Here is a 21,724-nt window from a genome sequence, read left to right as displayed (position 1 = left end):
TTGTTGTATGCTCTTTATTAGCGATGTGGCAATAGACTCTAAAACCTGTGAACGCTTGCCCCAGTTTGCGCTGATAGGCTGGTCCTTGCTGGCAGCTCAAACTCCCAGTTAGTTGTTTTGCTGCACTCGTGGCTTCAACCATGTGGTGGTGGCAAAAGCTTTTCAAATACAGCCCTTTCTGTTCATTGAGTTGAGCCACCTGCCAGAATACAGTGCTTTTTGAAACACTGGGATGTTTCTTACCCAGAATTGCATGCCAGGTAGAAATGAAGCCTAGAGAGAATGTCTTAAGCTTCCCTCTGATTTAATTTATTTAATCCCTAATAGTCTGCTTTAATGTTCCTAGGTGCAGGGCTCTAGCTGTGTGCGCTGTTTCAGTTAGCTTGTTTCTGACATCTGTCTGTGAGCAGGAAAAGCAGAAAGCAGCACTGCAGGCTTAATCAGCTGTGAGTGTTGGCAGTCCTTGCAAAGACAGCTCAGCAAGGCACAAAGCCTGTATCCTTGCTCAGAGGACGCACAAATCCCAGCTCCAGTTGTATTGTTGCTGATGGGGGAGGGCTAGGGTGTTTGTCAGCTGAAACAAAAGGAGCTAAACCATTCAGCTGTGTTATGATGCCCAAAAGGGCTGGACTCTGGCTAAAACCCAAAGGAGAAAGACATGTGCAAACTGTCGTGGCTGTGTAAGGAGGATTGGAAGCTTAATGGGCATGCCCTACTTTCAGCTAGCTTTGCCATCCTGAAGGTACTAACTAGCACTTGGCCACCAGAGAGGGGAAATCATGCTGAGAAACAAGTTTCTGTGTTGGTTATGCTGTCTCAGCCTTGCTCTTGTTTTGAGTCCCTCAAAATAAAGGAGACCATGGCTTAGAATATAGGCTGGTTTCGATTTGCTCTTGATGTGCAGGTGCAGTCTGTGGGAGGAAAGGAAGGGAAGTGGCATAAAATGAGCCACTCTTCTGTGTCCTCTGCAACTCCTATAAGGCAAGGAGACTTTTCCATCTCCTAGGTTGCTCTCCAGTTGACTCTAATAACTGATGGACACAGGTTAAATCCCTCTGGCCTCAAAAGTAATTTCACTCTGCTTTTTTAACTAGTGAAAATGAAACTTTTTTTTTTTTTGGTCCACCCAGAATGCTTTGAAGTACCCCATAAGTCCATTCCAGCACCCTCAAGCAGGGTTTTTTTTTCCACTGTTACGTTTCAGGTGGGGTATTTCTTCCCTTCTATTACTTTCAAAGAAGAAAGATGCTGTTTTTACTTCCTACAGGTGCCTGAATCTCAGCTGGTACATAATAAAATCTAGTTCCTTAAGAGCAGCATCTTGCTTCACCTTGGGGCAAATATTTTTCTTATTCTTAGGAGAAAGTATTTACTAGAACTGGCAGGGGAAGTGGAGCGTGTCTAAGAATATGACACTGTGTCTCAGGTCCATCATGTTTTACAACCCAAAGTAGTTGGGACACATCTAAAGCTACATCTTCAACTATGTAAATACCTCTAGGAGCTGTCAGCTATTAGTTTAGACAGGCCATAACACTGCCCTTACTACTAGAGGAGACAAGGCAGCTGAGGATATCTTTCATGTGGATGGAGTAGCCAGGGCTAATGTTTGATAAAGGTCTTGTGATAGTAGTACTTGGTTTGAGATCAGAGGCATGGGAGGCCTGAAGCTGAATTAAGGCTAGTTACTCAGGTCCTGTTGTGTTCAAACCTCAGGAAAGAGCTTGCCAAGTTGACTGAAATCTAAACTAACAGAAACATTTTGAAGTTACTTGCTTTCTCCTCTTTCTTGCCTCAGTTCCCTATCCCTGTGAAGATTTTCAAAGAGGAATCCCCCTCTCTGGTGAAAGTACCTGTGAGCATTGCTAGTTTGACTGTTTCAGTTTGTAGATGTTTCTCTTTGTCAATTATGTCATCAAAATTAGAATAAAAGTGGTTTAATTAGTATAGAAGAACTCATACCAGTTGTGCACTGGTGTAAGCTTTGGTTTCACAGTGCCTTTTTTGGGGGATGTAACTAAATGAGGTTGTAATATGGTTTCCCCTGCTATGGCAGGTTGACCCGCAGGATTTCATTTTCAATCCAGTCACTTGAAGATTTTGCATCCTCAGCCTGCTAGCTGAACAGCTCACAGAAGTGATTTCAGCTTGCTTGGCATTACCTGGTGAGATTACAGCTCTCCACTGTGCCAGGTTTTCTAAGACTACTCTGCTGTACCAGCAATTAAATCATACCAACTTTTAAGCATGATAAAACAGGATATGCTCAGTCTATACGAATGGGAGAGAAAGTCTGCATACTGAAATGGCACCCATAATAAAAGATCTCTCTGTTCCTGGAACAAAGATCAGAGATAAATCCAATCCTGGGGATGTATCTGTCCCTTCCAAACCTTGAAACCTGGTGCTAAAATTTTAGATTCAAGGCCACCTCTGATATTTGCTTTGGGGACTGGTTAAAACTGGATGTCTTTGCTTGCCAGGACCTGTGGTTTGAAGAGAATGGCTGGCTTAGGTCAGCAGTGGTGTTTAGCAGCTGTGGTCAAGCTGTAAGAGCTCCTTGGGTCCTGTTATCATGACCCCTGTCCACAGCAGTGGTGGACAAGAAGGGACTCCTGCTCTGCTGACTCTGACTAGCAGAGCTGTGGCAGAGGTCAGCTCTGCTCTCCTGCCAAAAGCAAGGGAGAGGCTTCCTCCTGGGGGGGTTTTAACTTGTCCTGATTTTACAGGAGCACTGGCTGTTTCCAGCTGGCCCAGATCCCCTGGCAGTCTCCTCTGCACTTTGAGTGTTCTCCACTCCCCACCCTAAGCTGGTGTGCAGTGTTGCTGTGGGCTGCTTGACAACTGCCACTTTCCATTCAGTGGCCAGCTGTCCTTCACTGGTGGGGAAAAGTGATTTATATGCAAGAGAAAGCAATAGCTGGTACAGCCCAGAGGCAGGAGCCAAAAACACTGGATTCGTTTCACTACTGTGGCTGATTATTGCATGACCCTGGGCACATGTGTGAAAATTCACTGTCCCTCACTTGCTCTGCTTCTACAGCAGGATCTGCCTCCACTCTGGGTGTGTAAGGAGGGCAAATTAACATTACTTTGGGGTCACAAATCTGAAACTGAGTGGAAACATACAGAAAAAAAACCAACATTTTTTTTCCTCTTTAGCAGATTTTGACTTTTACCTAAGTTCTGTGGGAGACGGTTTGGTGGGAGCTGCTGGCTGGGCAGCTCCTGAGATCCTGTTTTTGTGCTGCTTACATGCCTGACTCCACTGCAGGGAGGCTGCCTGAAACTGGCTGCAATCCTTCTCATAAGGCATTGCGGCATGCTAAGGTTTTGGTGTGAACTGGAACGAAACCACCCGCTGAAATGCTGAAATTCCCTGCACAGTTCAATTATCCTTGAATTGGCCAGTGGGGAAATCAAAGTCTCTGGATCTCTTCGTCACTGTTAAATATTAATACAGCACGCCGATTGTAGGCAGGAAGGCATCCCCTCGGGTCAGCTCTGTGCAGGAGGGGCTGTCTTGGCTGTGAAGAACCGGTGTGCAAGAGAGGTCGGGCACGGGGGACTCCGGACTGACGTGACTCGCTCAGACTCCTTGGCAGCTGAGCAGCATGGGCTCCCCGCCCGTGCTGAGCCACGTTTCCTTTGCCACAGGCTCCTTTCTGCAGGAGCTGCCACGTGCCGCGATGTCACATCCCTCATCCCGCTGGAGCTTACGGTGTGCTGGGGCTTTTAGAGAGGAGCCAGGAAAGGCACGGTGCCCGTGTGCCCTGCCCCGCCGCCTTTGCCGAGGGGAGTCAGCGGTGTGTGAAAGAAGCCCGTGTTTTACATACGTGCAGGCAGCTCCTCGCCGCCGGCCCAGGTGCAGCTGCGGGCTGGGTGCGAGGGCCCCGTGGGCTCTCTCTGTCACGGGAAGGAGCACCGAGGTGGGGCAAGGACAAAAACAACGAGAGAGAACACCTCCCCTTGGGAGACATGGCCCTGATGTACAGGGTCAGCTCCAGCCTCAGGATCCCAAAACCCTCTTGGCACTACAACAAGCTGAAGCACCTGTGCTCAGTCATGTTGAAAAAACACAAAAAAGCCCAGCCAGCATTAAACAAGCTAAGGAGGCTTCCCCCATTTTCTGTCAGTATGGAGTATTGCTTTTCTATCTTTCCATGAAAGCTCTCCAGTCCTGCTATGTGCTCACCGTGCAGTGACAAAGTTTCAGATTGCCGAAACACTTTGGGTGTTCGTGGAGGGCTGGCAGTCCTTGAGGGACTATCATTGTCTCTGGTCAGCTCAAAGCTCTCCTGAACCTCTGTGCTGACCCCTCTCCTACTTTTGACAGCAGCATTGGCATCACCCCAATGTGAACATTCAGGTTTTTTCCCCCACTGCTGCTTTTTCTTGCTCTTCCAGAGATCACAGATGCGAAGCCAGGGCTGCATTTGCCTCAGCTTAGTAACAACCTGTGGCTTGTGTGGCGGTGGAGTAACTAATTAATCCTCATTCCCCTGTGGGACTGAGGGGTGACTCAGTGCCTCGTGCTGTTATGTTGAACAGCAGAGGATCAAAGGCATTGGAGCTGGGGAAGCCCTGGGATAGCACAGCATCACTCTGCCTGCACACAGGCACCTGTAAAGGCTCAATCTTGTGCACTTATCTCCAGGACTTTTTTTAGCCATGCAGGGGATTGAAAACTCTGCAACCTTAGAGACAAGGCTGAAGCTGCCATCACCTTACTCTGGAGGGAGTGTTTTCATTATCTGATGTTGTCTTTTTACCTTTTCTCTTCATTCATTACAACCCAACTTGGCCACCCTGAGCAATTATCCCTCCTGACGTACAGCTCCTTCACTGCACCCACTGTGTATATGTCTGGGTGAAAGGCAGGGAGGCTTAGGCACTGCTGAAACTGAGCTGCACGTCCCTCTTGGGCATTGTGACCCCCAGCATGCTGCATGCCAGGCTGTGCCAGCACAGCATGGCAGCCCTGAAGAAGTGCAAACAAACCCCAACACCTGACCTTGGGCTGCCCTGGCATCCATCATGCTGCTGTATGAGCTGCTTGCAGGGAAGGGAAGGGGAGTTGCCTGCACGCAGATGTTGTGTAATACAGACCTAGTTCAAACACAAGTTTGCAGGCTGGGAAACGTTTGCCCAGTCTGGGGGGAAGAGAAAGACCCTCTGGGACAAGAACTGCTGCACTGCATCTTCTGCTCTGTGTTATAAAGGAGATGAAACATGAAGCATGTGCTTTCTTTAAAACCTGGCTCTTACCCAGGTTGCATGCAGAGCATCACCTGTGAGAGTCCCCCAGAGTGTGTATGAGCTGTGGTTTGGCTGAGCTCAGCCACTGTATGGGACTAATACATAGTGATGGCATCCTATAAATTATATAGTTGGAATGTTCGCCATCTGCTCTGCACTGAAAGCTGAGTGTGATTGAGATCTTCCCCACTTCCCAAAGCTTGACTCTCTTGCCAAGCTTGAAATGTGTGTGTGTATATCTCCTGTAAGTGGTTCTGATTGAATCAGGTAAAGAGGGAATTTTTTAAGCAGGCTGCAATGTTCCCTGCACCCAAAGTGAGAGCTGAAGCAGCGGCCAGCATCCCATTATAAGGCTATGAGTAAAACTGAGTCTGATTTCATGTTAATTAGGTTCTAAAGGGACTGAATCTTGATCGCAGTGGTCATATCAAGGATTTAAAATAGTAATGCAAAAAGCAAAGGAAACCCCACAGTGATTCATATAAGAAGAAGAAATAAAGACAGTCATGGAGGAAGAAGGAGTTTGAGGGGGCCTGAATTGCTCTGCTGCCCAAAAGCAGGAGGGGATTTGAATCAGATTATCCTCATTAGATGTCTCTTTAAAGCATCATCAAGCCAGATGAATGGTCTGGGGGAGAGCTTGCAGGCATGGTGGCTGTGATTATCACCAGGGATTTGCAGCCCTAGTTATCTAGCTTAGAGACAAGATTATTAGGGGGTATAAAGCTGTTCCTGCCCTCAGCCTCTAATGTGCATTTTTAGGGTGGGTGATGGGAAACGCTGTGTTACTGCGCAGCCCCTCACATGCCTGCCTGCATCCTCTGGTGGTCCAGCCCTCTGCAGGGCTGTGGATGCTATGTAGAAGGGAAAGAGACCTGTGCTGGCCAGCAGATCTTCCAGAGGGTTAGTCTCAGCCTTCCCTGGGGACTGTGGCAAAGGCAACACCTCCCATATAGGTGTTTACACTGTGAAAGGAAATGGGGAGGGGATCTCGGGAGGGGGGATTATATCCACCTGCCTTGGCAGAGCTGTTTGCTACCCACAGCATCTCCCTTCTTGTGACAGCTTCTGCCAAAGCAACTCCTCCTTCCTCCAGCTAGAGCCTTTGAGGCCCCAAAGGCTCAGAAGTTGGTGTGGCTGTCACAGAAGGAATGCCTGCGAGCTGTGAGGAGGGCTCTCCCCTTGAAAGGGAATCAATAGACATTGCCCACAGGTTCCTTGGAGTTCATCCTCAGGGGTGGAAAATACCGTACAGGGCTGCTGGCAGCCACTCTCCACCTCCTCAGCCCTGCAGCTGCAGCAGCTCCTCATCTTCCCCTTTATCTCCTTCCCTCCCCTTTGTGTTGCACTCCTGTTTCTTCTCTGGGCTTTGGCAGATGGCCAAGGCATTGTGCCCAGATGCCAGCCAGGAGGGGAGGTGCACAGGCCAAATCCACCTGTCAGTTCTCTTCTAACATTGTATCCTGAATACACTCATGGAAATTCATAACATTACTCTGCACTCAAGCCAGTGTAAAATCACTCTGGCCTTTTTACACCAGGCTGGACCTAAGGGTCTGTGGGAAGCCAGAGGATGTTGTAGAGGTACTGGGGCAAGTATAGCTTTGATTTTTGGCTCTGGAGTCACCCCCAGTGGTGGGACTTTCCACTGTGAGTTCTGGGGAGATTTCCACCCTGGCATAAAGGATGCATCATCTGGCTGAGCTGTTCAGAGATTTTTCTTGTGGCAGCACATCACTCTCAACCACTGTTTTCTGCTTTGGGGCTGGAGGTGCTCCCTGGCCCTGTCACAGCCCGTGAATGCTCCCTATGAACAGCCACAGGCAAAACTGGGGGGCACTTGTCCCTGCCTCCCTGTTGCCCAAGGGAGACATACAAGATGCCTCTTCTGCTCAGGATGGGAGTGCGGGCAGCATCGCTGCTGGAAGGCAGAGTGGGCAGGGAGTTTGAGTACTGTTTGCTCACATTCAGGCAGAAGAGCCAGGCTCAGCTAACCCTGTGTTGCTCATGATGTGGGGGGGCTTGCAAGAGCCAGGGCAGTGCCAGAGACCCAATCCTGGCTGAGTCCCTGTCACATTCTGCAGAGCAGCAAGAGCAGCCAGCAACCAGCTGGAAACACCCCTCACTCCTTCCCACTAGGGCAGATCAAGGGCTGAGCCCCTCAAGAGATGGATCAGACAAGGGAGGTTTTTCCCATGTCCTCTGTGCTGCCATGTCCCTCTTGGGCTCTATGGATCAGGGAGGAGGAAAGGGCAAAGGGAGTTTGAGCTCAGGAAGTCGAGACCCACCCTTCTGTAACCCCAGAGGGTTCTTCAACAGGCAGCCCACTGAGAGGCCTAATTTGGATGTTCAGCACTATCCCTGCAGGGGTCCAAGGCCCCTTGAAGAAGGAGCCAAGGACAGTCTCTCTTCAGCCTTGCTCCAGGGACAGATAAACAAGGAGCAGGGAGACAAGTTCCATTTACAGGGTGAGGCACTGCCCTATGCCAAACACCTCACGCAGGTGGCTACGAAGCATCACAAACTCCCTTGATAGGAAGCAGAGCACCTATAGAAGGATCTGGGGTTTAGAGTGACTGTGAATCTCTTGAAACCTTTGGTTTCCCATATGATTCCTAAAATCTTCCCAGATTTTGTCCCTAGGCCCACCTGGCTTTAGGAAGGATGCCAGTGGAGGAGAAGATTTATGCTGGAGCTGTGAGAAATCTGCTCCTTATAGTGGTACATTTTGGGAAGGGATGTTTCCCACCAGCCAGCACAGGGGTGCTGGGAAGGGGTGCTGGGATGGGGTGCTGGAATGAGGCACTGAATGAGCTTTGGGGTTGGCTCCAGCCAAGGCATTCTACGACCATCTGAATGTGGGGCGGGTGTCAGGCTGTGCCGAGACGTTCCCAAGGTGTTGGGTGCATCCTGTCAGAGGTTTGTCCTGAGGTAACTGGCTCTGCTCAGTAAACACCTCACAGCTTCTGTGATTGACAAGCCTTTGGGTTTCCGGTGTGCACGAGCACAGGCTGAACTTTCGGGGGATATTTTCTGCTACACGCGGTTTTGCAAGTGCGTGCGTGAGTCACTTCACCTACCCCTGACACCAGAAGAACCACTCACACGAGTCCAGTCACTCATGTGTGCACGAGCCCTCACAGGCCACTGCCAACCTTCCATGCTCCTGGAAGAGCACTGCCCTGTCCTCTGCAGGGATCCCAGGGATCTCAGCTGATCCGAGCTGTCCTCAGCCAAAGCCAGCCCTCCAGGTGTGGGATGGGAGCAAACAGCACTGGAAATTGAGCTGTCTGACTGAGATGAAGACATAATTCTTAAATCGCTCATTTGATATATTTTCTGGTTTATTTGTTTAATAAAAAGACTTAGCCGGAGACCCAGGCTCCTGGGGTTTTCATTTCTCTGCAGAGGAGATAAGAAAAGCGCATTTCCTTATCCAGTGAGTCATTTTTTCTGCTCTTTAATTATGCATTTGTGCGATTATCAAGCGTATTCAGCTCTGAGATGCAAACAGCTCAACTACTCACTAAGCTTTAACTTTTGCTATTCCAAAAATTATCAACCACAGTTATGAAGGGTAGGGGAGGCAAAGATGGGGGAGATGAAAAAGGGGACAGCTGATGCCCAGAACCTGGGCTGTGCTCGCGAGCAGGCCCACGTGTGAGTGCTGCTGGGGTAGTCAGGACTGGTTTTCTCCTTGAGTAAGCATTATCATGTGTAAATTCAAACCTATCTTCTTGGCCCAGGAGGAGGCAGACAAGCTGGGATGAGGGCAGGGAAGACCTGTAGAGTATGATAAAGAGGAATGAGAAAATGGGGGGGAATAGGGCAATGTCAGTGGCAGCAATGAGGCTGCAACTTCCTTCCATGTAATAGGACCTGGGAGTGCTTCATTCACAAGAGAGCATGACAGCTGCCATCTCCAGGCTCCCCACCGTGCATTTGAAACTTCAAGTTTTCTTTCCATGTACTGAAATGGGATCTGTTGGCTCCTGAGCTTTAATGTAGATCTCACCCTCCATGTTGAAAGCACTGGTTTGGGCTTTCCCCAGCGTGCATATTTGACTGGGGGGCTCACAGAGTTAATCTGTAAGTGTGTGCAGATGCTGGGAACCATTTCCCACCCTGCAGTTTAAGCCAAGTAGGGGCAGAGACAGGAGGAAGAGGGCAGGGTGACAATTCTGTGGTGGGACCCACAGAAATAGGGGCTGGGGGTCCCTGAGAGAGATCGACATGTGGGAAGTATAGTGGGGGCATTTGAGAGGTGAGGAAAACGGGAATGATGGAAGAGCATACCTCCGGGAAAAGGAAACTAGCAGGTGGAAACACCCCAGGGCAAGAAGAACAGCAAAGCCTTTGGAGCAGGGAGGCAGTTTGAGGATAGGTACCCTGACAGAGTACTGGATGTTTTGTAGGGATCCTCTGCCCACATGCATGTCTTCAGCCCCCCCAGCCCACAAGACAAGGTATTTTCTTGGCCCTAGACTCTACACTTGCACTTCTGAGAGCTTCCTACTGGGGACAGTGAGGATTCTAGGTGCCCTCTCCTTGCCAGGTCTCTCCACTGGGGAGCTCAAATGTGGACTGGAGTGAGCCTTGGTTTTATTTTTCCCCCTGCTGTGGGTCATGGCACTGCATCACAGCTTTCCATCCCTTCCCACTGCCATGTTTCTGGACACTTGTCTCTCCAACTGCCATGCCTACACCTCAGCCCTGGTCCTCACCTGGGGTGTACAAGAGGCAGAGGGTCAGCTAAAGTGGGATATGGAGAGATGTCCTGCTGTTTGAGCCAGCTCCCCCAACAGGTACAGGCAGGGCAAGCACAGCCTGCTCATGGCAAGCATTGAGGCAGAGGGTGCTGAGTCTGTGCCATTTGTAGCTTAGGGCTGTGCTGAGAGAGGGAAGTGCTTGGCATGCCCCCACTCGACTGGGGAATTTTATTTTGACTGAGATGGAGTGGGAATAACTGAGCCACAGGCACAAGAATGGCCAGCCTCTGACAGCTCCTGAGTGCAGCCCACGGCCCTCTGGCAGCCATTCCTGCTGGCATGGCACAGGGGTGAGGGAGCAAGTGCCTGGGCACGGTGGCTGGAAGGGGAAATGAAATAAAGGCAGGTGTGGAACTGGTGGGCACTGACCAGTTTTTGGGACTTTGGCTTGCCTGGAGCCCTGCAGTGCCCATGGTGGGGCTGAGACTGTGCTGGAGCTGCTTTGACATTGCTATGGTGCAAACTATCCTCTGGGAATGCTGCTGGCAGGGAGAGAGATGTGCTGTAGGGCAGCTCCTCCCCTGCAGGGCACGGGGTACCAAAGAACTGCACTTGGGTCAAGATCTAGCACAGGGGGCTGGTGACTGCATCCTGCTCAGGACTTCAGGTGGTGGGATGTGGAGCCTGTGGGCTCAGATTGCCCAACAGTGACTGGTGAGGGGCTGGCACATTCAGGGACCAAGTCTTCAGGCCTGTCTCAGAGGACCTCAGCTGCCCAGTGGGGCACCTGCTACTCTGTCACCTTGAGCCAGAGCACCCTTTGGATTGTTTCTTCCTCCCCTCTCAGGCTTGATCCAGGATAGTGGGCAGTAGAGGCCTCACTAGAAGGAGTCCAGATGCTGTAGCTGCTGGAAGGACATGACTCCAGCAGTAAAACCCTATTAGGGATCTCCTGGGTAAGGCAAGTCACTAGTGTTGCTTCCCTCAGCTGAGAGCCAGCCAACAACTGTGGCTGGCCCCTTTCTTTCCTACGGAGTGAAAAAAAAAGGATGTGACTTTTGTTCAGTAGGAATGAGATTCACCTAGAGCACTGAAATCCATCTCTTCAGATGTCAAGCATCAGGCTTTGATGTGTGGGTATTGGTGGCAGAATATTTCTCCTGCTCTTGATTAGGAATGCCTAAGACTATTAAAGGATTTTTTTAGTCACATCCAATGGGTTGGGGACCAGGCTTGCTTGCTGTGACTTGCTTTGCTCATGCCCTGAACATTTACTGAACAGAACCAGATCTGAATGAGACATGGTGCTGAGGAGCCACAGGTCTCCTCTGGTCCTTTACGTTCTCAATCCAAGCCAGATCCGTGCCCCTGGAATGGGGTCTTGTAAAGATCTGTGCACAGGAAAGTCTCCTGTAGACGCTTGTGGGGGCCGAGGGAGCTTTCCAGTCTAAGCAAAGAGGGGTGCAGGCTAGGGGACATGCCTGGACTGGGGGCAACATGCAGGTGGGCTGGGGAGGAGTGAGGATCGAGGAGGTCAGGCTGGGACACAGCACCGCTGGCTGCGAGGTGCTGCACGGCTGAGGCACACGAGGGGCTGCAGGGATTTCGGAAGCAGATTTTGGAGGAGAGGGGTAGCTTGAGGGCACTTTGCAAAGACAGGCAGGGGTAGGGCTTGGTCGCTTGCTCTCCTCCTCCCTGGTGAAGATCCGCCCCAGGCCAAGCACAGCGATTGTGAGCCCCAAGGGAGAGGACGCAGCTTGACAGACTGTATCTCCCTCTGCCACGGGGCCTGGGGCGCTGCGATTTCACACTCCGGCGGCCCCGGCACCGCTACGCCATGCCAGAGCCGGGCTCTCACTCCCACCCTGCCATGTCCTCATCAGGAAAAGCTGCCATTGCCCCCTCCTGCCTCTCCTCCGAGTGCTTCGACACCCTGACCAAGTCGTGCATCAAGTGCTCCGATCTGTTCGAGGACAACACAAGTAAGGGGACAAGGGCAGCTGCAGTCTGAGCTGCCCAGGGCTGGATGGGGAGCCAAGGAGGCTGGGGTACCCCAGGGATGGGCAGGTGGAAGGCACCTTCTCCCGAGGATGGCTATGGACGTGGCAGTGGAGGACGGAGCACCGCCTTCACCTAAAGCAGAGGGGAAAGGGCAGCCAGTTCCAGTGAGAGGAACAAGCTGTAGGGAGAAGTCAGATGATCCATCCTAGGGTGGATCAACCTGTCCCGGGGTGACTGTGGGAAAAGCAGGAAGCTCTCCTCTCCTACCACCCACGGACAGGGAATGGGATAAGGGTCTCAACGAGCAGGGGGATATTTTGTTGCTGGTGGCAGGGGGGTCACAATTAAGTGCCACACTTCTTCCCTGCCACCACAGCCCCCAGGCCAGCCAGCCAGGTGAAAAATGCTGCTGCCCTGCTTCCTCCTTCAGCTCTCCCCCTCCTGACACTACTGGCATCTCGCCCCACAGCAGAGCCTACCCTGGCACCCACCCTGACCAGCACCTTCCTGATCTTTGGGGTCCCGCTGGTGGTGGGGCTCATCCTGGTTCTGGCTGCCTTCTGTGGCTTCCTGGCCTGCAAGGTGGGAAAGCAGAGGAGAAAAAGGAAGGCAGCAGATGAAGAAGACAAAGGTAGGACACGTCTTCCTCTCCCTCTCACAACACCCTGAGGACCCTGGAGTAGATGGGAACAGTTACTGCTGGCTTCCAAGGCACATCCCTGTCCAGGCTAGCTCCTCCACCTCAACATCAGCTCCACAGGCATCCCACGGCATTTTGGGGCTTGGATCTGAATCACTGTCTGAGTGACAGTGTCCTGCATTCCCCAGGAACCTATGTGCCTTTGCTTAAAGCATGTCCTGGCACCGTCCCCTCTCCACAGGGGCCACATATGGAGCACTGGTGAGCAGCTTTGTGAGCGCACTAGTGAGAGCCCTCTACCCTGGTGGCCAGAGGACCGTGGATGGAGTGGGAGTGGTGGGAGCAGTGGACACCTGGGGATGGCTCCAGAGGCAGCCTCTCCCTGTAGCACTGCAATGGGGATTCTACGTGGACCGCCCAGCTTGCTTCTTGTGCTTGGGATGCCCAGCATCTCCCAACATGCATCCCAAAGACCCCAGTGGGATGTCAGGGCCAGCCCCATTGACAATACACTGCAGCACTGCACAGGGTTGTCTGGTGCATCAAAATAAGGGCTGAGGTTCAAGGGAAGGGGCTGAGCCTTTTCTAGCAGGGTCTTTCCAGGAGAGTAAGGCCACAGTGCTCCATGACTGCCTGTTTTGTTGGGGCAGCTCTTTGCTCCCTCAGGGGCCCCTGCACTGGCACTGATTCAGCCTTGAACAGTCTTCTCAGATGTGGTCTTGCCTGGCTTCACTCCTCCCCATTCCCAGGTAGGGGTTATGGCTCCCCAGGACCCCCAAGAGGGGCTGCCACACAGGGATGCAGGCACTCACCACTGCCCCACAACCCGGGTGGGTGTCTCCAGTGGGGCAGCTGGTCCTGTGCCCTGCCTTGCCTGCACACTCCTGGCAGTGCTGGATGGTGACTCAGACCGAGGGGACATTGCCCGGGGCCTTTCTGCTCTGCAACAGCCCGTGACGCACATGCCCAGGAAAAACACCAAAAGCGAAAGAGAAGGGAGAAATCCAGTGCTGAGAGAGATCTGGCCATCATGGAGAGTGTTGGAGGCACTACTCAGTCTCCTGTTGCATGCCCTGGTTCGTATCCCCTTTGTCCCCCAAGGCTGCTCCACAGCAAGCCCAGTGCTGCAGCACTGGATGTGTGGAAAGTGGCAGGAGGCCTGGGGCTGGAGGCACACGGCTGCGTTCAAAGTGTGTAAACAAGTCTATTTTTAAGTGGGAGGCAGTCAGGGAGGGCAGGCTGCCATGGGCTGGGCTCTTCTGCTGCCGGCAGGGTTGAGTGAGAGGACTCAAAGTGGAAGTGCAAGTTTCAGCCTTTCCCTCTTGTCTTTTGAGGTGTGGGGGGGAAAGTCCATCGGTTGTAAGCAGGAGCAATTCTGCAGCAGGAGAGGTGTGGGGACCTTGCAGACTCCTTCTGTTCCAGATCCATTTCCTCCCCTACAGACAGGACCATCTCCCTGGGACCTGCCTGACCCCACTCCATGATCCCAGTAACCCCCTTTTCTTGTCCCTTCCCAGAAAACATAGACAGCGGCAGCCCCCAGCCCAGCCAGGACCCTGTCATGCCAGAGGGAGATGGAGCCCTGAGCCCAGCCCCATGCCTGCATATTGTTGGGAGCCTGAAGATGCCGGGGCCACCCCGGAAAGCCAGGGCAAAGCAGAGGCCATGCTGCCAGGGCGATGCTGATGGTGATATTGTTCTGCTCTCTGCTGTGTACCCCCGGCCTGAGGAATGCAACCACAGCTTCCCCCTGCCTGCCACTGAGCTGGGAGCCACAGCACTGGTCACCACCAAAACCACCCAGAACTGTGCCAGAGAGGAGAGAGTCTGAGGGCAAGGAGAATGGGGCTGGGGTGCTCTGGCCAATCCCTGTGGACACTGACAGCCTGTTCCTGGGACGAGCGAAGCCTTCCACGGGTATGAGCTCTGTGAGAACCAGGTTTTGCCTTTAGCAAGATCAGCCTTTTAAGATGACTGTCCTTTTTGTGCTGAGTCCCAAGTTACACCTGTAAATGCTGGAGGAAGCCAAAGTGGATCATGCTGAGTTACAATGAACTGTTGACAGCTTCCACGGCTGAACCATTGGGAGGAGGCAGAGGAGACACAACCGGTGAGGATGGAGTGTGACAAGGACTGCTGTGCCATCTGCAAGGCACCCATTGCGTCTGGACATGTCTCCTGCTGGACAGGCAATTGCTGGGAACATGGGACTGGGCTGGAACACCAGAAACTGCAGGGGGAAAGGAAGCAGGGAGTTATTTTAGGACCAAATCCCACACAGCAGTAGCTAGATTTTTGCTACTGACTTCAATAAAAGGAGACTTCAGGCCATAAGGGGCAAGGCACACCCAGCATCTATTCCACTTACAGTCTTGCTGCCCTGTCTTCTGGACACTGTGACACCCAGGTCTTTCCACCCTCTGGGCTACCTCACACAGTGGCAGGCCCAGCACTCATGGGAACCCCCTCCACAGTTGAGTACCCTGGGGATAGGAAAACGTTTGTCTTCCCAAGAATTGAGGAGGGGGAAAAAAATCTGTCCTTGCTCTGACCTACAGTCCCTGAAGTTAGGGAGGACCAGGGACATGCAGTGGAGACAGCTAGTCCAGAGGAGCTCCCTCAATCTGTCATTACAGCCCCAGAAAACCGTCACTTCAGCTCACTGTCGCTGCAGAAATACCGTGTGTCACTTGGGATGGATGCTTCCACACTGCACAAAAGAAAGTCAGGCAGTGATGTGAGCGTAGGCAGGATGACTTAATTTATGAGAGTGTCCTCAAGGCTTTGCCTGTGTGCCAGAGCTGGCTGCCGTTGTTGATCCCAGGCATTTCCCGTAGATGGGTTTCTTTGCCTGCCTGCAAGTGGCTTTACTGCACAGGAAGGGCTCTGTTTGGGAAATGAACTCGTTAGTGTGGGATTGCTGATTCTGAGTAATTACAGCAGCTGATGCCCCCAGCTGAATAGAGACTCTGGGTTGGGTGAGAAGCCCCTGGAGAAGGTGATTAGTCACTTAGAAGTCATTTGAGGGGTTATTTACATGAAACACCATCTCTGGGTCTGCTCTTCCCTTAGATGAAGGGGCTTCCTTGTCCTGGAGGCTTTGGACACTCAACAGAGCTGTCCAAGCAAGGTGTGGGGGCACCAACACCAGGCATTAATGGGCCACCGAGTGCCATATTCCCAGCAGGGCCAGCTGGAGGCACTGTGAGGATGGGATGTCCCTCTGATGATGGGAAGGTGACTCCCTCCCCAAGTCTGAGTTCTCTCTGGGGCTGCAGGACAGATGCTACTGTTGAAGGGTGACCACGTCTCTTCTCCCCTGTCTGTGGCACTGCAGCCAGATTTATGGCATCTGTCCCATAAGGGCAACCACAGGCACTGCCAAGGCCAAAATTCCTCACCACAATTCCCCTACCAGACCTTAGCACACTGGCAGAGGTGAACCTTCATCTGACTGAAGCTCCACATGATCCAGGATCAATGGATCCCCATCTCAGCCTTGGGGCTGAGGATGGGGGAAGAGGTGGTCCATGTGCCCAGTGACTGTCTCCTGGGACTCCAGACACCTGTGGCAGAAACTATGGAGACTCAAGGGCTGGTGTCCCAGTCACCCACAACAGCCATGCTTTGCAGAGAGGGTATTGCCACGGCATGAATCACACATCTCCTCATGCTCCACACCCAACCTGGTGAAGTAACTTCAAACAACCTTTGTGTATCTGGAGTGGGGGAAAGGAGCCAAAGCCAGGTCAGGGGATGTTTTGTCACTAGAAGGACTACTTCTAGGAGACAGAGCAACCTGTTTCAGGGGAGATGGGGGCAATATGAAAATGGAGCAGAACTGTAAGGAGCCACCTCCAGTTCCCCCCCAGTGACAGTGGCAGCCCAGCCCTGTGGATGCACTGCCCACCCCAGATGATCTGGGAATTTGAAAAAGAAACACCCATACAAATCCTATTGAAAAAGCCCCTCTTTCTGCTCAGGTAAGGACTTCTGCTCTCATTTCTGCTGGAGTTTAAGCCAGGCATCTCCCTATACAGGATGCCACTGGCATTTGCAGCACACAGAGTGGAAATTGGATCCACACTGTATTCTTCAACTAGTGAGTGCCCCTTGGATCTCCTCTCTGTTATGGCATGTGGGGTCACTTACCTGCATCATGTCTCCTCACTGCCAGCTGTGGTGGGGCAGTGCTCCCCTTCTGCCCAATCTGCCTGGGAGGGATTTGTAACCTGCTCTGTGCGCTTCTCCATCCTCATGTATGGGGCAAAAGGTTGTCCATCTTGTCTGCATGGAGGGCCAAGGGAATAAAGATGAAAAATATGGCAGGAAAAATTAAAGAATAAAGTGAATCTACTGTCAATGCATGCTCAGAGGTCTGAATGGGGTCCCCATTTTCCTGGCTTTAGGAGTCTCCAGCATGATGGTCCTTGGGGTACAGCAGGGCTTTGAGCTGGAGAGGCTCCCTTGGCAGTGGCTTTATCAACATTCCCTATAAATGGCCACCTGCAAGGACAGGAACCAGTCAAGCTTGGCCACCTGCATCTCCCCACAGCCATGCCAGGAGCTGGCCATTAGGACAAGGACTGGGGAAAGTCTTTTTTTGGGGGGTGGGGATGTTGCCTGTCTTTGACTTTCCACAGCAGTTTCTCACTTCCCCCTGTGAGGCAGGAGCTGTGCTTCCTCCTCAGCCTGGCACCCACCCACTGCCCACACAACTGCCTAGAAAGGCTGGTGAAGCTGGGCTTCACCTTGCTGCAGGGGCATGGGGTTTCGGGAGAGCCAGGGGAAAGTCTGAGGAAACCCCTGGGCAAGAGAAAGCAATTGAGGCTAAAACCCTTCTCACTGCAAAATCACCTTACTATCTCCCTAGACATTTCAACTCCACTGACCCTGTTTTGGAAGAGGTCATGAGCATATTTGAGCTCCTGCAAGTCTCACCAAAAATACTGGTGGTGAAGGACAGAAGCTTTGGTGTCTCTATGTATGTGGGTTTGTTTTCGTCCATGGTCCTAGAGGCAGGAGCCAGCTGGCCAACAGTGCACGGCACTGTGAGGAGAGGGAACACCTGGTCAAGGGTCTTCTGCAGCCACCAGTCATGTCTGCCAAACCCTTCCTAATCCCACAGGCTCCCCAGACCCCAAAGTGAGGCTTTCCTCCCTCACTCTCTCCTCTCCACTCCCATTACTGGTTCACCCACCAGTTTAGTCTCCTACACGTACAACTGCTCCAGCCTAAAGCACCCTCCACAACAGCTTGCCCCTCCAAGGGCAAATGGACACCATTTCATCCCATGCATGAAGTAATGCCCCGATGGCAAACATCCAACAGGGTCTGTCTGTCTCTGGGTGCAGCCTCTGATCCCCCCACTTGCTGTAAGGTGGGGCTGTGTAGCCACCCCATCGTCTGCCTGCCGAACATGGATCTCATCCATCCCACAGGAACCTCTCCCACGGCTCGCTCCCCAGTGCCAGTATGGCATGGCGACACGTGGGTGTCCCTGCTGCGCTCGGGGAACACCGTGGGAGGCTGCGGGAGGAGAGGAGAGGTCAGCAGTCCGGGGGCGCCTGCCACGAGGTGGCACTGAGAGCACACACCGCCCCAACAGCACTGTGCACCTCCAGCATCGTCCTGCTCCTCCGAGCAGCCCATTCCCAGAGGGTCAGGCCTCTCTCAGTATTCTCCAGCACATGGACCTGCCAGCCAGTACCTCCTTCTCCATCCCCTCCCTGTCAGCATCTGCCAAAAAGGAAAATACTTTGCTAGCACCAAGCTCCCCGGGTGGAAAAGGCCAGGGCTGGAGAGAAGGGGCTGGCCAGCTCCCTGTGCAATGCTGTCAGGGGACCACAGCCTTCCTGATGCTGCTCATCAGCATCCCTCCCTAATTGCTACCCAGTGCCTAATGACAGTAATTTGGAAGAACGAAGCTGCCTGGGGACTGGAAGCGCTGACGGAGTTGGGGGAGACAGATGGTGTTCGCACTTAAAGAAAGATTGAAAAAAAAAATTCTACTCAGCTTTGATCAGCCTCCTTTTCCTTTGCTCAGTGTCAGGATCACTTCCGTCCACAGGCATACCAGCGACACGCTGAGAGGTTGCACTGGTCATTTTCAAACACAGTATGTGCACACACACACAGACACACACACACACACACAGAATCTCCAGTATTTTAGAGTTTTAGAGTGCCGAGGGAGCTGTGGGAGGGGGGCACAGAGCCTGCCTGGGTGGCTGGCACGGTGGGGGTTTCCTCACTGCCTCTGTGGGCTGATGCTCTCCCCTGGGGCCGCCCCCACAGCTCCCGGCTTTGCTGGCTGTGATCAGTGAGCAGCTTCCCAGGGGTATAAAGGGAGGGAGCAGCCCCCAAACCACCTGAGTGGCTGTGGTGAGCAGACAGAAGCTCTTCTGGCAGAAGGAGCTGGCCAAGGGATAGCCCCATATTCTCCCCATCACTGTGGAATGAAGACACCAAACTGGGTTTTCCAGGCAGCACCCAAAACTGGACCTCAGCAACCAAAGCAGTTGGACAGGAACTGCAATGCACTCAGCTTTACTTGCCTGGAGAAATCCCACCTGCAGAAAACCCCCTCCAACACCTTTCACACAGCCCCTTCCACCCTAGCCCTGGGGTGATTCCACCTGCCTCCAGAGCTACCTGCCAGACTGCAGGTGCACCTGGGCAGAGAGATGATGCTGGGGTGTGAGGGAAGCCCCCTTCCTGCCCCTTAGCAGCTGTCCCAAATGCTCTCAGGATGCCCTTCACCCCCTAGAGCACCCTGGGGATGCTAGAAAGGGAGGACGCTCAGCCTCATGGAGGAGGAGGCTCAGCCCTGCACTGTGGCATCAGCCTGGCCCCATTCAGGGAATGCTCTAAGAAAAGGCCCATGGCAGATGTAGGGCGAACCTGCACATCCCCTGAGATTTGGGGGGGTGACTTCCCCGTCTCCCACAGCAAGTGGGGTCATTTAAAACCCATTCTTCATCCTGGTCACAGCTAGTGAGGCGAGTAGAACCTTGCCTGGTGACACAAACCTCATGTGACACCTGAAGTGATCGGTGGTGACAGGCAGATTGTGCAGGGAGAGCCTCTGCACTCTTTTCGAGGTGCCGCTGTGACAGGGACTGACCCCCCCTCACTCCCAGGAACACCTCCAAGGAATGCAGGGCTCTCCCCCTGCTGGGAAGCTGGCATTCCCAAATTCCCAAATTCCCAGGATGTGGAAGATGCCCAAAAGTAAGGGTCCAATTTTGGACCCTCCCAAAAGGGACATCTGAGCAGCAAGGTGGCTGGTGCCAGAGCTAGAGCACATGGCACAGCCTGCCGTGCTTCAAGCTGCATTGCATCCTCCCCTCCCTCTCCTGCCTCATGTTATTTCTTCTTTTTTCCCTCTTTTTCTGAGCATGGGGCTGTGAGCCCAGGGTGTAGCCACAGGGTGCAGAGGGAGGAGGCTGCCAGCAGTGGGGTGCTATGGGGACAGAGCCCCACGTCCTTCATCTGCTGTCTCCAGTGTCAGCTGGCCACCGCTCCCTTGGCTGCTGGCAGGAGCTATTCTGAGCCTGGATCAATGGGCAAGTGTGGGGGTTTGGGTGACAGCCACAGGAGGCGTGTTGGGAGGAGGGCTGCAGGCAGGGAAGAGCAGGTGAGATTTCTCAGGAGATTCCTCCATCTTCACCCCCCCAGCACACACACACACACTCTGCTGTCCTGTGAGGTTTCAATGATGCAGATGTCTTTCTCGTTTCCTTCCCTATGGGGGTTGCAGTCTGACTGGGTCTCGCTACCCAGATGTTGCTTCCTGATTTGAGAAGTGCCAGCATTTTGTGGAGTGGCAAAACTCCAGGATGAAGGCACCTGCAGCCAAAAACTGTGGCCAAGGCTGAGCTCAGGATGGCAATTTAAATAGGGGCTTACAGTGGGGGTGACACACAAAAGATCGTCTTCCTCCCCCGCCAAAAATAATTGCCATTCTTATTCTGTGACAATAATAATATTTGGTAAGGCTGTTAATTCTTTGTGAAGTGAGGATAATTTTAAAGCTGGTGATTTAAATGTAGCACTGCAAAAGTTTTTGCATAATTTAAAAAAATATATAACACTGTTTTACTTAACTAAAAGGTTTGCCTTCTCCACTAGCATTTCCAGTGATGCCAAATAGTTTCCCATTAGCAAATTTGCAGATTATACCAAGTTGGAGGGGAGTGTCAATCTGCTGGAGGGTAGGAGGACTCTGCAGAGGGACCTGGATAGACTGGATAGATGGACTGGATAGAGAGGCTGAATCCAATTATATGAAGTTTAACAACACCAAGTGCTGTATCCTGAACTTTGGCCACAACAACCCCCTGCAGCACTACAGACTGGGGACAGAGTGGCTGGACAGTGGCCAGGCAGAAAGGGACCTGAGGGTACTGATTGACAGCTGGTTGAAGATAAGCCAGTGTGCCCAGGTGGCCAAGAAGGCCAATGGCATCCTGGCCTGTATCAGGAATAGTGTGGCCAACAGGACGAGGGAAGTGATTCTTCCCCTGTATTTGCCACTGGTTAGGCCATAGCTTGAGTCCTGTGTCAGTTCTACCCCTTAATTTAGAAAGGATACTGAGATGCTGGAGCTTGTCCAGAGAAGGCAATGAAACTGGAGAAGTGGGGTTGTTTAACCTGGAGAAGAGGATGCTCAGGGGTGACCTGATCACTCTCTACAAATACCTGAAAGGAAGCTGTGGCCAGGTGAGGGTCGGTCTCTTCTCCCAAGCAACCAGCAACAGAACAAGAGGACACAAGCTTAAGCTTCACCAGAGGAGGCTTAGGTTGGACATTAGGAGGAATTTCTTCAGAAAAAAAAAGGTGATTGGGCATTGGAATGGGCTGCCCAGGGAGGTGGTGGAGTCACCATCCCTGGAGGTATTTTAGGAAAGACTGGACGTGGCACTCAGTGCCATGGTGATGCCACCACCACAAGGTGGTGTTCAGTCATAGCTTGGACTCCGTGATCTCAGAAGGCTTTTCCAACCTAATTGATTCTGTGATTCTGTGACAAGAACCTTATAGAAGGGATCCATTCTCCTTTTCTAGAGAAGAATGAGCACAGGAGAGATGGCTGCAGCTGGTCACCCTTGCC

The 21,724-nt window shown here is 52.4% G+C and overlaps 1 protein-coding gene across 1 annotated transcript; it reads left to right on the top strand.

Annotated features, from left to right (window-relative positions):
* Nucleotides 1-11,725: 11,725 nt before the first annotated feature.
* Nucleotides 11,726-16,949, top strand: LOC130266085 (tumor necrosis factor receptor superfamily member 13C-like). Its single transcript, XM_056515410.1, has 3 exons — nt 11,726-11,950; nt 12,439-12,600; nt 14,127-16,949. The coding sequence occupies exons 1-3, from the start codon at nt 11,806-11,808 to the stop codon at nt 14,438-14,440; spliced, it is 621 nt and encodes a 206-aa protein (XP_056371385.1). The 5' UTR covers nt 11,726-11,805; the 3' UTR covers nt 14,441-16,949.
* The last annotated feature ends 4,775 nt before the right edge of the window (nt 16,950-21,724 follow it).

This window comes from Oenanthe melanoleuca, chromosome 1A (assembly GCF_029582105.1).
Source record: "Oenanthe melanoleuca isolate GR-GAL-2019-014 chromosome 1A, OMel1.0, whole genome shotgun sequence".
Classification (NCBI taxonomy): Eukaryota; Metazoa; Chordata; class Aves; order Passeriformes; family Muscicapidae; genus Oenanthe; species Oenanthe melanoleuca.
The sequence above is the reverse complement of the archived record's forward strand: the minus strand, read 5'-3'. Positions and strand labels throughout refer to the sequence as shown.